Below are 15,097 nucleotides of genomic sequence, written 5' to 3'. Positions count from 1 at the left end.
GAATGAAAATCAAATCCTCTTTGAAGAGAGATAAATTAATTTCATAGTATTCCTAAAGGTAATTTTTCAAATAAAATATCCAGTAAACCATCAAAGATTATAAGGCTAGACACTATGAGAGCCAGGAATCACTCACACACACACACACACACACACACACACACACACACACCAGGAATAGCACCGGAGGGAATGTACGAGTAGACATTAGAGTTAACGGAGGCAGATTATAAATCTATCTTTAGCATGTTCATGGAGATAAAAGCTGATCTTAAAAATATCAACAGGAACTTAAAGACAATTTTTGTGAAAAAGACTCAGCTAAATATTATAAACTGTAAAGATACTAATAAAGAACCCACGGGAGGGTGTTAACAACAGATTAGATATAGCTGAAGAGAGAATTAGTGAATTTCAAGATAAGTAATAAAATTATCTGCAGTGAAGCATGGAAAGACAAAATTATGTAACAAATACAGTAAGAGACAGAAAAAAACAGTGGGAAGGTCTAATATACATTTAATTGAGGTGCCATAAAGAGAGAGAGAAAGGAAACAGAGTGAATAATTAAATGGATAGTTTTTAAAACTTATAAAACATATCAATCACAGATTTGAGAAGCCCAATGAAGCTAAGGCAAGATAAACTAACCAAAATCCATATTTAGAACATTACAGAGAAATAGCAGAAAATTAAGGAAAGTTTGAAAATATTAAGAAGCCAACAAATTAGTCATTTTACCATCAAAGGAATAACAGTTAAATAGTTAACTTTCTAACACACAACAACAGGTTAAAAAAAAAAAAAAAGAAAAAGAAAGCTCTGAAAGAAAATTAGTGACAGAATCCAGTCCTCAGAAAAAATGAAATAAAGGTATTTTTAAAGAAGCGAAATTTAATAGTGTACCCAACTTTTGATCCACTATGAAGTCCCTAAATATGATCTTCAACGAAAAAGAAAATCATACCAGATGAAACCTTAGAGATATATCAAGCAGTAAAGATATGTACACAAAAATATTCATAGGAAATTCTTGTAAAAGCCAAAAATATGTCTACCAACATAAAATAGATTTAAAAAAATTGGGCTATACTTATATGGAACAGTAGAAGACAGTGAAAAGAACTGATCATCAGATTGTGATGAATCTTATGGACATAAGCTAAGTGTGAGCAAAGCAACAACAATGCCAAACCAAAAACATTACATCCTGTATGATTCCATTTATACAAATTTCAAAAAGGCAAGAGTAAACTATATTGTTTGAGGATGCATAACAACAAAGCAAAACTAAAAGAAAAGCAGGAAAGTCAATAATAGGAAGGACCACATGGGGAATTTCTGTCCTTTGTTTTAATCTGTGTAGCAATTTCCTGATTATTCCTGTTATGATAGTAAGTTAAGATTTTCATTTACATTTTATGGATATTTTTACATTTTTCTTATATTTCATAATAATAAATTGAAAGAAAGACCAACAGCTTCCAAATTCCCAAATAGCCCTCAGAATACACTACCAGAGAAGATATTGAATCCCTTTTGCAACTAACAAAATTCCCGAACTATGATCTACCATCCGCATCATAAGGGTATAAAGGCAGATATGTTTGCTATATGAATGCACGTGTTTGCATGCATGAGTTATATATGTACCTTTATTATAAAAGATGTGGTGACCATTTTCCAGTTTTCATTTTTCTACTCTGTCCATACTTAATTTATTTTTTATATGCCAATAACAATTTCTGTACAAACTACCATTTAAATACAGTTATTAAAAATATAAATATTGAATGTTAACTGTAATTGAAAAATAAAATATCTATATAAAATATAGATTTACGACCTCTGAGTTATCTACAAAATTAGAATACTTCTCTTATTCACAAAGTGTCAATACTTGTCACAAAGTATTGACACTTTGAATTGCCATAGAAGAAAAACCCTGAAAAAAATTGACTGAAATCTTTTTGGCCTTGAACAGCAAAGCTAGACAACCTAATTAGGAGTGGCAGGGATGTTTTTAGATATATTCCTTGGAAAACAACAAGTATGACAACTAGAATTGTTCAAAGAAAAACAAACGGAACAATTTATTCCAAGAAGTCAAAAAGGTCCCAAGTGTCATAACAGAAAGTAGAAACAGAAAAGAAAGCCTTGGTTCAGTGAATTAATAGTAAAATAAAAGGCAGAAAACGGCAGATGCTTGGAATCCTTTAAAAATGCTAAAACCAAATTTTGGTCTACCCACTGAAGCAGGTGCAGCACACTAATTACGGCATGGATTTTTCCATTAGTTTCGTTCTAGGTTTCCTTTTATGCCCTTACCCTTATGTTTCCCATTTTTCTTAGATTTTAACTTATATAATTTTCCTGTTGTTATGGGACCCTAATCAGTTTTGTTACAAGGTAGAATAGAAAAAATTTGATCTGTAAATACAATCCTCTTTCTGGGATATTTTTCAATTGCTAGTTTTTATTGAATCAGAGATGACAAAAAGGACACAAAGGTAGAGTTTCATATCTTTTTCCTTTTCAGCCATTTCTTAGAAAATCCAAAGTCTTCTGTAATGATTGGCAGAGAAGTAAAGGTGGGGGTCTCATAGTGAAATGGGATGGCTGTCATGAAGAGTGAATTATTTACCTGGAAAGATATCAGAGAGATTCACACACTCTTAGGGTTCTCCAGAAATAGACAGGCAGAAGATATTAAATCCAATAGTGGACAACACCCCAATTCATCTAAGTCAAACTGATTAAATAAATGTAGCTTAATCAGTAGGACCAAATGGCAGACACCCAAAGGTTTGAAGGAACTCAAGGATGAAATTGGGAAACCCTTGGCCAAGATGCTGCATCCAACATTATAAGCAGCGTTGGCCAGCAAACGAGCAGATTGTGAATGTCATTCTGTCCATTAGAAGGGGTCAAGCGAGGACCCAGGGAACCTTAGAAAAGCAAGTATCTCTTCCGTTTGTCCAGTCTCCAAAAAAGAACAGCATCATTAGACACTAAAACGAAAATAACTGCCTAGGGGAAAGACAATATGGTTTCTGAAAAAGGAAAGCATGAGTCACTGATTTATTATTGGTCTCTGAGGCACATAGATAAAAGGCCAAATGTTGGTACAGTTTAGAGTAAAGGCTTTTTTAAAAGTGCCAATATGAAATGGGATATGAAAGGGTAATGGATGTATCAAACCATATGGATAAGACAATTTCCACATTCTGCAAAAAAAAAATCCTACATACTAGCAAGAAAGGATACTCTTTGAGACTTGAAAGAGATCAGTCTGTGATGATAATAGACATACTACTTCAGACTGCAGGTAACAGATTTAAAACACGTAACTATTTGATGGTATTGGAAAATGATAGAAAGTAAGTTCACTTCAGGAAACATTTTTATTGAGCATTGCTGAACGTCAGGCTTTGTACTAAGTCGTGGGACTACAGCGATGAATAAGTCCCCTGCTACCCGCCAGTAGTTCACGGTCAACTATATAGATGATTACAAGAAGGACTGGGTCCTGCATTGGAACCTGTGCCCCTCTGTGACAAGATGGTAACTATTAATTGAAATCAAGTAGTGTAGTAACAATTATGCAATAACACACCCCTTGGGGCCACAGTCCGCAAAGGATTTAATATACTAGGCTATATGGAGCATGGATCTGAAACAAAGTACAAATTCCCTTATTAAAATTAACGACAATTGCAATAACAACAAATAAACCCTAAAGCCCAATTTTATTGTTTTGTTTGGTTGAGAAAAACATAATGGGTTCTTAACATGTGCAACTCTAACACTAATTATTATCTCTTCATGGCGAAGGGAGGCAGACATAATAGGAGTCTTTATTATGACTAGTAATACTATGTGAGTTTTTTTAATGTGATGCATACATATACACATGCATATGCACAAATTTCTAAAGGTCTCATGAAAAGAAAATTAAATTTTTTATTATAATTTAAAAAAATGAAAAAAATAAAAGGGCTATTTACCAACCAAGACTTTGATATGTTCTGCCAGGTTTATGCAATACCTAACCTTGGTGAAAAGTCTAAGGAGAGTTTTCTCAGCTCAAGCAAGAGCATCCAAGATATGGAGAAAAAATTGGCAGCATCAAGCACAGGAGATCGATGTCTCTCCTACAAGTCAAATGCGTCTTCTTTCTAATCAGTTTTAAACACATGCCATCGCCTCCCCTGCCATTTTTTTTTTCTCTGTTAGCTAGGAGGTTGTCATTCCAAAAAAATTTATAATGTACCTGTATAGGGGGAGTATGAGTGTTCTCTGGCATGAGAGAAAAACATTTTTTTGATGATCAGATTTTTCAGTATTTTCAAACCATCTGATGGCCCTTCCATAAGTACTCCATGAGGAAAAACAAGAGCTAAAAGGGACAGCCTCACAAGAGCAGATACAGTTTGTTTTCGCTTCTCTGATAAAAATATTTTCTTTTCTTTCTTTCCTTGTACATTTTTTAAATGGCATTTAATAACTGTCATTTGCAATATCAATTATCATTCCGAACAGCAATTTAAATGGGCTGAGAGATAGCATCTGTCTCAGGTGTGGTATTCCATTGAAATTTCTCTGCCTTCTCCTAGAGGACCATACTGGGAGATGATATTAGTTTTTCTTTTCTTCTTTTCTCCTTCCATTGCAGTGCCGGACCCATAGTACTGAATGAATTTCCTATTCCTCTTCTTCCTGCAACTCCTTTTCCTAAAGAAAGATTGTGACTACCTTCTGAACCTTCTTTAGAATGAAGGTGAAGGAAAAGAACTGCAAACTTATCTCTTTTCTCTTCTATCTTATCATTTGAAACCTAGGTAGCCCAGAATTACATGTAAATACCTCTATCCAAAGATGATCCCGGAGAAGGAGGTAAAATACATCAATAGATAAAATTAGAAGGAAGATGTTTATGTGTGTGTTTAAGTGTGCGTGTACTAGTGACTTGCCTATTAAATGAACAGTTAAATGTCTCTGTGATGTCAAAGGGATCCACGTAACACACACGCACGCACGCACACACACACAAAAACACACACACACTCCTACTCTGCTAGTGAGAATTTAAGCAATTTTAAGAAGGAAAATTAGGAAACAAGTATAAAAAAGTATCATCAAAGATAGCATAACTCTGCTACTTCTAGGAATTTATTCTAAGGAAAGAATACAGGATATGCACAAATATTTAGCCTCAAAGATGGCAGTCAAATCCGCAATAGCCCCAAATTAAAACAATCTAATTGGTCAGTAATAAGGGGGTGGTCAAGTTAATTATAATATATCAAAACTATACAATACTATGCAGCTATTAAAAAAGTACAGCATGCATGTTGACATGGAACAATGTTCACAGAAAAATAATGTTAAAAGCAAAACATGTTATAATTCTTATACTAAGTATGTTTGAATATGTATCCATTTAAATATATATAAGCATAAGAAAATGTAGAAAAGGCCATCGTCAGTTATTTGTATTCTATATTTTTTTCTTCATTTTTCTCCAATATCTAAATTTTCTGATTTGTCTATAATGAACGTGCATTTCTTCAGAAATAAACAGATAAAAATGGACACAATAAAAAAAATCCATAGTATCAGCATAGTCTTTCAAAAAAAAAATGTCCCTTAAATTGTCAGTAGATACTAGGTTAAACAGAAAGTCCTTGTGAATGAATATTGGATGATAATGGCAGGTACAAACGAAGAGAGATAATCCATACACAACAAGTTATCTGATTAGCATGCTTCATATTCTCATATATCTGTTAGGTTTTTCTTCAACTAAAACTTTTCCTAAGAAACACTAAAAATCAAAAAGCCAATATTGAGATTTTTCTTCATCCATGCAACTGATTCTTCGAATATATTGCCTTTTATTTTAGATCAAAGCATCAAAATTGTCTTTGATCCAAAACAGCCACGCAGATCCAGCATCTACATCTGAAGTCAACCTACTTATAATCACAGATTTTTTTTTTTAACATCCCTCATTTTCTTTTTCATCCCCATGATGCAAAGAGGGTTAGTGATAGTACACCTTCAAGAACAACAGCTCTGCTTTGTTTCTGAAGCAGACTTCTTTACTAACACAGGAAATTAAAAATGCAAACACCATAAGCTAGTCAATCAGGAAAGCGGCACTGTGAATGTTACGGCTTTGAGGATACAAATTAGGGAATTAGTTTTTACCTTAACAGAAGTATTTTCACTAAGTAATTTGATTTCTTTTAACTGGAGTTATCCCCTTCCATTAACTGGGGAAGCAAGTCCAAATTAAAATCACTATTTATCAATTACTGCTGGAAGCATGCTCAAGCCTGTGTGTGGACCTACGCAATAAAGTTCATCAACTATAATTTTAATCACTGTTAGCTCAGAGCTCTCAAAAGGAATAATTTGGGGCAGGGGAGAAATTGGAAACTCCTAATTTTTGTTGACAGGAAGGCAGGTATCTCTGAGGATTTTTAATTTGTTTAATCATTAAAATTTTCAGCGAATTTTCATTTTTTCTAGTTCAGTGAATACTGAAGTGTTAGGCACTGAGGATAGGACAGTAAATATAATGACAGAGTCCCTATCCTCATACAGCTTAATTCTGGGGTAGGGGGAAGTTAATACATGAGAAACCATAATTACAAATCATGATGAAGGTCAGAGAAAGAATAACAGGGAGATGTCAGTTTACCTTGGTGAGTCTGAGAACTCTTCCTTATGAAGGTGAAATTAAGCCTTGATACAATGGATGACAAGTCATTCACATTCCCCATAATATTCTTCTTCAATTTTGTTAGCATCACTCTTTTCTGATTTTCCTACTATCTCCCTGGCCATTTGGACTCAGCTTTAACTGCGAGTTTTTGCTCTTCTACCCAATCTTTAAACTCTGACGTTCTTCAGGGCTAATTTGTACATCCTCTTCTCGTCTCACTCCAAAGTCCCTCCTAAGGCAAACAATTCCATTCCTATGGCCTCAAAACCCATCTATATGTAAACAATTCCTTCAGATACACTATTCCAGTCTAGATCTCTTTTTCTACCTTTGGATCCATATGTCAACTGCCAACGTGACATCTTCATTTGAATATCTCCTATGAATCTCAAATTTAACAGAGCCAATGCTAAAATCAAGATATTTCATTTTCAAATAGTCTTGTCCTTTAGCAATCTCCATTCCCTAAACATGGTCATGTATCACTAACCAGGGAATCAACCATGACACCTGTTTCTTCCTCAACTCCCACATACAACTGGTAATTCAGTCCTGCCTTGTTGACAGCTAAACTATATCTTAATTCATCACATCATTCCATCTCCTCTGCCATCAACTCTTGCTTGGATACTATAAGCCTTTACTTACTCTTGCATCCATTTTTTCCCCTTTCCAATGCATTGTCTTAAATGAAAATCCTTTCAGATTACTCCCTGGCTTTAAAATTCTTCCATTGTTTTGAAGGTCAAGTCTATAATCATTAATTTTATCTCTAAGATCCCTCATGCTTTATCTAGTACCTAAAGTTTTAGTCTTATCTTATGCCAGTCTTAGCATTACTTTCTGCATTTCAGCAACAATGGACTTCTTTCAGTTTCTAAAATACAAAAAGAACCTTTCTTTCTTAAAGACTTTGCACATGCTGTTCCTTCCACCTTGACATCTCAGATCTCCCTGCTGTATATTCTGAGTACCATACTATTCTCTCTATCAGATAGGAGGAATGCATTTGGCTGCAAGTTACAGATTACCCAGTGGAAGTAGTTTCTGCGATAAACACATTTAATTACTTGATACCACAAAATGTCTGGAAGGAGGCATTTCTAGGGTTAGTACAACATTGTATAATAATTATCCCAGACCAAGACTTTTCTCCTTTCTGCTCTGCCATTCTGTGCATGTTCACTTTTTGATTTAGGGCCATTGCCTAATGGTCCTTATGGTTACAAAGTAGCTCTCAGTACACCATGCATCACACTGTGACACAACTGCATTCAAGATAGGAAACAGGGATGAGCGCTCTCCTCTTGGGTGTATCACCTCTAGCAGAGAGTAAACCCTTCCTCAAGAGCCCCCATCACATCCCCTACATCATATTGGCCAGATCTGTGTCACATGGTGACTCTTAGCTGTAAGGGAGATGAGTATTGGGAGACAGAGGGAAGGAGGTTGGAATGGCTCGAGAATATCTAATCAACAGTGTCCAACACATGCTTTGGAGCACTTATTGAAATAGTAATTAAAGAATTAAATAGGTATATATTTTGTTCATGAACAAAATATATACCTATTTAATTCTTTAATTAATCTCCTCTGTGAGATAATAAACTCTTTCACTATGGGGGATGTATCTGTTTGATAAGCGCAGAATCAGCACAGTGCCTGGCCTACAGAGGAAATTAGTTAGTGTTCGCTGAAAGAATGAATAAATGAATATGAAAGAGAACAACATAGGCAGAAAATAGGTACAAAAGAGACACCAAAACTACCTAAACAAAACTTCTTATGCTGACTGTCCTATCAAATATCTCATGGTTCAGCTCTTCATTCCAGTTAATTTGAAAACAGTCTTTCATGAAAAAAATGAATGAATTAATTAAAAGGCAATTTTTGAAAGTGCTCAATTCCTTGCACTAGAAAAATAGAAAAGTGCAATTTTTCTAATCTTTTAAATTTTGCCAAATGAGTAGACATGGGTAGTGCTGTTATTATTGAGATCCAGAAATGAATTATTTTTCAAAAAACACAATTTTAACTCCTGTTACAGAATTAGATGATCCAGAAAATTTTAAATTGCTTCAAGCATATAAATATAAATCCATTCTAAGCTAAATCCCTCAAATATCATTCAACAAGAGAAATATATAAAAGCTAGAAAATTATTCAAAGGAGTAGTCATGAAAATTTTGGCCTCGATTTCCCAGTCTTGAGAGCATCACACCAACAGCTAAGGATGTCATTCCGATTGGTTAATTAGAGAGAAAGTAGATATAAAATGCCCGGCACATAAAGGATGCTTGACGTATTTTTGTTCTTATATCTAGACCAAAGGAAAACCTGGGTTTCCTCCTAACTCTGTCCTATCTTAAATATGTAACTATGGGCAAGCTGAGTATGTTCTTTGGTTCACAAATGATACAGTCCTCTTAAAACTACCTGTGAGTTACAACATGCAGTCTCGCTACAATTTAAAAACTTACATGAAAAATAGTTAAATGGCACTGAATATAGTCAGTGGTAGCCAGCCTAAGAAAACATTACGGAATAGATTCATATTCCCAAGAGTGTTACTATCTACAGAGGCACAACCTGTTCATACAGTTTCTGACGGGTGTTTTGTCTGATCATCTCCAAACACGAAGGGCACTGACATACAAATACCTCACTTTTTTTTTTTCTTTTTTAAAGAGAGTTGTAATTATCCACATATGCAAGACAGGGTTTCATATGGTGTTCATTTGAAATAAAATTCCTTAAAAAGAGAAAACGACTTTAGCATTTAGCAAAGGGAGTCCCCTAAGAAAAAAATAATGTAAACAGATGGCTGAGAAAGACCACCCACATGCTGCACACATTCCTGAGGAGACATTTCTAAGAATGAAGTGGCACTTCCCAGCCTGGGCCACTTCCCACAGGGATCCTTATTTATCTGACAGAACACACAGAGTTTATACCTCTAGCCAAGAGGAACCTCAGGAACTCTTTTTCCCACTTGCCTCACAGTGATCCAGATTTGTTTCCAACTCTCCCCATCGTTCCAAAAGAAGCTAAGTACCAACCACTTGAGACGGACAATCCTCTCATAAATCAGTGTTCGATGATTAGCCCTGAGCTAACATCTTCCCATAGAAACGGGCTGTGAAGCCCCAGCTCAGCGTATTAAGCATTCAATTTAATGTATGACACACATCTGTTCCACTTTCTCAGCGAGCAGAAGTTTCAAACTAACTGAAATCCCAGACTTAATCAAGGAGAAAAAAAATCTTGGCAGTGTGGAAAACTGAGTTTTAAACTATAATCCAAAGGAGGGCGAGAGAGAGCATCTTGCTGTAACTAATGAGATTATGTAATACCTGAATCAAATTCACACAATTACCTGAGCAAAAACACTAGTTCTTTTATCTGAGCCGATTTAGCTTCCGTTTGATACCATCCACATTTACCAAAGACCTTTATCTATATTTGGCCCAAGGCACCAAAATATAATCATCTGCAAGCACCTGCAATTGAACCCGCCTCAACGCCCAAAGGTCATCAAAACAAAACAAAACAGAAAAACAACTCACAGATTTGTCTTTTACAAGGAGAGCACAGCACTGAATTCCAGCCATTAGCATCTTGTGGGGGTTCCAGGCCACAGAGTCAGCTCTGTTATGTAAAAGGAAGAAAAGACCCAATTACCTTCTACTGGAGGAAAGCTTGGCTGTAATTAGCAGCTCACACATTCGGCACTCTACCCAAGGTAGCCCTCAACAGGAGGCCTTGTTTGAGTAGTTTGGGGTTTTTCTTTCCTTCAAGTAAAAAAATTACTTTGTTTCTCTATTTTCAGAATGCCACTTAGTCCAAAGAGACCCCGTTGCCTAAATAAAAGGCACTGTGTGTGGGAAACTACAGTTACCTGTGGATGCCGTGCAGAAGCCTGCGATGCTTCCTTGACATCAAAGCTGAGCCGCCCCAAGAAGCCTGTTGAGAAATTTATATAACCAAATGTTATTTCAGTGTTATTTGCTTACCAGCCAGTTATCACAGAAAACCCTGAGTGACAGCATCAATCTTAACACATTGTTTTAAGTCAATGTTAACCAACGTGCACTCCAGGAAAGTTCGACCACTGGCTCTACTCAGGCAATCAGAGCCTCCTCACAATGGATGGGCTCCCATGGACTCGTAGGATTTAAATTCACACATCATAAAGTGTTATATTAACCCGTTGAGTTGCGTGTGGTCAAAAAGAGGTTTAAGGACACAGTGCATACCTTCTCAAGTCTTAGAATCTAAAACAGAACAAAATAAAAAATCAATACAGAAACAAACTTATAGATACAGAGAACATTTTGGTGGTTGGCAGATGGGAGGAGGTTGGTTGGGATGTGGGTGAAAAAGGAGAAGGGATTAAGAAGTACAAATTGGTAGTTACAGAATAGTTATGGGGATGTAAAGAAAATAAAATCAATAATATAATAAATATGTAGGGTGACAGATGGGTACTAGACTTATCGGGGTGATCACTTCATAAGGTATATAAATGTCTAATCACTATGCTGCACACGTGAAACTGTAATGGAAAAATAAAATAATCATTTAAACAAAATAAAATAGACAATGTCCTTATAATGCTGAGATTCTACCGTACACAAGGTACAAATGCTGATAATGGGACAGGGCTAAGGGCTGGCATTCTGAATAATAAATGTGGCACAGACTTGACAAGGTGCACAGATGGTACTATGGGAACTCGTAGTCAACTAGCATGTGCTAGGTGGAAATGGATCCTATTATTGAAAAAGTAGATCTTTTCAGCCAAACAGCTTTCAGAAATATTTGCAAATCAAACATGTAAGAGTGGGAAAAAGAAAACCCAGGACTTACTGAAGTTGTTCAGTGGAGAGGTTAAGATGAGCAAAGAGAAAGGAAACAGACACTAACAAGGTAAGAGGCTCTCCCGGTCAACAACTGGAGGAGAGGAAGGAAGAATCGAGGTGAGGAATAAGAAAGTCAGTTTAGCCCTTGAAATGGAGCAGAATTCTTAGTTTAATTTTAGGGTAGTGAAGGGTGATTACAGCAAGGGACTATGAGGGGGCTGGATTGGGTTGTGTTGAACGCTCTCCAAGGCTATTCACACCGCACAACATTGCATTGAGAATGGAGTTATTATTACTTTTCTTTTTTTTTTCTTTTTTTTTTTTTTTTACAGCAAAGCTAAGGTTCAGAGGTGGTAGGTAAACTGTTCAAGGTCTCACAGGTAATGAAAACCAGATCTGGAAACCAAAGCTCTTTTTTTTTTTCATGACAGCATCATGACTTAGGAAAGGTGACCAGTTGGCCAAATGGTAGAGCATAGCATGTAGAAAGAAATGGCATGATTATGTATACCATGAATGTGGAAGGTGAAAGGAATGAGTATCAAAAGCTGAACCCATTGGTGAACAATAAAGAGTGACCTTAAATCCCACTTAAAAACAGCTCTCTCTGTTCAGGGCTGGAATTACCACAGTGAGTGAGTCACCGAGGGTGCACAATTTAAGGAGGAACTCACTCTCAAGTGGGGCTCTTGCATGACCCTAAGAGTGAATGCCTCCTTAATTTGAGCCCTAGGCACCTCACTTGCATCACCTTAGTTCCAGCCCTGCTTCCATGGACTAGAGTCTCCAAAAATCCAGTGGAATTTCCCATTGAATTGTGAGCTGAAAGGGATGTGCATGTCAATCCTGAAGATTCCCAATTACAGGATAGATGACTTGAGGTTGTCAACCAAGTCCCCTTCTTGTTGCATTCTCTTCCCCACTGGCATTCACAATGGACCATGTGTGACTGCGGCTGAGCTACAAAATCCACTGCCTTCAGCATCCAGAGAAACTTTATCCTGGCTTACTAACTGAGGATCCCCAGCTCTGGATTTTGAGATCTTGGTCTTCACTAACACGAAGATGCCTCACATATTAGCTTCCTTTATTTCCATCACACACCCTAAACACTAAGTTGCCTATTTTTCTCAATCTTTTTATCCCCAACTTCATTGAGAACCTACCAGTGACAACTAGGGGAAATATTAATTAGTAAGACTCAGACATGCCCATTTACTCTTTCTCTTCCCACCTGCCTCACACACTACGCTTGTACTTCTTCGTGTCTCCTGCACCACACCCCTGCCTCCTCTTCTTCTCCCCAAAGTTAACAAGATTCTCCCAATCCTAGGGAGCTGGATTGAAGTTTTCAAATCACATGAATCCTTCAAGGCATTAGATTTACAGAGTGAGCTGGCAGAGTGAGGAACAGCTCATCCACAAATGTGTACTTCAAAGGAAATGAAAGGAGCAAAGCAACTCCTGTGATGTCAATGCCTGCTTCTATTTGCTTAACTTTCTAAACGCTAACTTTAAAACTTGCAGAAACATCAAATGAATGACCTAAATGATGAAGGAGCTTGGTTTTCCATCTCAATGAGGACCATCATTTATTGAGCTATTACTATAGGTTAGGCACCAGTTACCATTTTACTTACATTTCTTCTCTAATTACTTAGTTAATAAATGAATAGTAGAACTAATCCCGAAACAGAGGTAGAGCCAGGCTTGGACTCAAGATCCAGCAGCGTGTGAAGCCCACGATTTTAGACACTATGTTTACTACCTCCTTCACCCCCAACCCCATCCCCTCCCCCAGGACTTGGAATGAAGAGTGGTGAGAGACTTTAGGAAGCTTTTCTGGAAGTGTGAAGCTTTGCAGCAGCCACAGCCTCTGCTTTGGAGAACTGGACCAGCCTGGCATCCTAGTCTGAGGCAGAGGCTGGAATAATATTTGCTCTCATGGAGGAACAACAGCACTGGCGGCAAAAAATTGCCAAAACTAAAGTTTTTCTTATTTATTTGTTTAAAATGCATTGTTGTTAACCAAATTTAAGACACTATCAAATGTAAGAGTCACCATTTTTTTGTGTGCCACTAAGAAAGAAAAACAACAACATCAACATACCAATCTCAGAGATGGTAAAAATGTTTAAAAAACAAAGGTGTACGTGTATCTTAAAGTTAATCAGTTATGATGCATATAATAAGTTATATGCAAGGTGACTTGGTGTTTTGGAAAACCCAGAAGAATAAGCAATCATATTTGCATTTCTAAAAAGAAATAAAGACCAGTTTTGAATGTATTAAAGGATCTTTAAAATATTCTTTAGAAAATTTCCAACAGGTCAAAGTAATTATTGCAATTTTGTCAATTTTTTGTCTTTAAAATTAATAAACTATGTATGACATAAAAAGTTTCTTCAAGGTAAGGTACATACTCTGTATAAAATTTTATCAATAGATTCGATGCCTGCAATTTAAAGGACGGGTGAACACTGTCTCTGTGTTAGAGCTAATTTCTTTGATAGGTCAGCTATGCTGTTGCTGTCCAGTTTAATCTAATACAGGCTTCCACTATATGCCTACTACGTGTGAATAGAACAATTTGTGTGTCTTACATATTTCCTTATAGAAGTGTTTCCTTCAAAAATTTGATCTTTAATTTTTAGAAAACCTAGAGGTTTGCATTCATATGTACAAATCACAATTCTCTAAGGCCCATAAATCTCTTAATATCCTTTCCAGTTTAGAAATTGCTGTAGTTACTGTTTTATGTAAATGATATAATCCATATTTGACGTTTCTCTTATGAGAGTAGAACTTTTTAAGTGCTGATGTTATTTTATTTTTCCCCTTATTTCCACAGTCACAGAAGTACTCACTTTATATTGTCTTTTAGGACATAACGTCTTATTATACTTTAAAGGCTATGAAATCAGTAAGATATAAGTTAAAATGCAAACAGATACAAATATTACAATTCCATTGAACGATGTCACAAATAATCTATCTGAAGTATTGTCACTGGCAATATAAAAAGAGCCTATAACTCTAGTGAGTTTCTATTACTGCTGCTTTTACCAAACATTAGCATACATTTAATGAGAGCTTGGAGTTGCTAAAAAATTCTCTCCATATCATATCATAGATGTTTTCCTTTGAAAGAATAAAATCATCCCAACAATAAAATTACGTGCAGGTATATCTTCCAAATGCTCAGTTACCTTTTGTTCAGTAAGTCAAAAATATTACCCTCTCTTTTTCTCTGATAAGGAGGCTATGAAACACTTGCTTACCAGAGGAGAGTTCCCTAAAGACTCATCAACATGTTCAGTAGTCCTTTCTATTGGGTTAAATCAAACTAATTAATTAGAGAGAGAGAGAGAGAATGAGAGCAAGAGCAAGAGAGAGAGAAAGAGAGAGAATGAAAAAGAAAAAAGAAAACCAAAATGGTCAACAAGCATTTATAACTGGCTGAACTCAACTTTTTAACGCTAGATAAATAGAATTTTAAGAG

General features: G+C 36.1%; 1 protein-coding gene across 1 annotated transcript in view; it reads right to left on the bottom strand.

Moving 5' to 3' along the window:
• The window catches only part of GADL1 (glutamate decarboxylase like 1), a 157,753-nt gene that overhangs the window by 93,413 nt on the left and 49,243 nt on the right, over positions 1-15,097 (bottom strand). The window contains exons 10-11 of the mRNA XM_033132691.1: positions 10,632-10,696; positions 10,300-10,381 (exon numbers count right to left, since the gene is read on the bottom strand). Of these exons, the coding sequence (XP_032988582.1) occupies positions 10,300-10,381; positions 10,632-10,696 (147 nt within the window). The remainder of the gene's footprint in view (positions 1-10,299; positions 10,382-10,631; positions 10,697-15,097) is intronic.

The sequence above is a fragment of the Rhinolophus ferrumequinum genome, chromosome 17, assembly GCF_004115265.2.
Source record: "Rhinolophus ferrumequinum isolate MPI-CBG mRhiFer1 chromosome 17, mRhiFer1_v1.p, whole genome shotgun sequence".
NCBI lineage: Eukaryota > Metazoa > Chordata > Mammalia > Chiroptera > Rhinolophidae > Rhinolophus > Rhinolophus ferrumequinum.
Note: the sequence above shows the minus strand (reverse complement) of the source record. Positions and strands in the feature narration are given on the sequence as shown.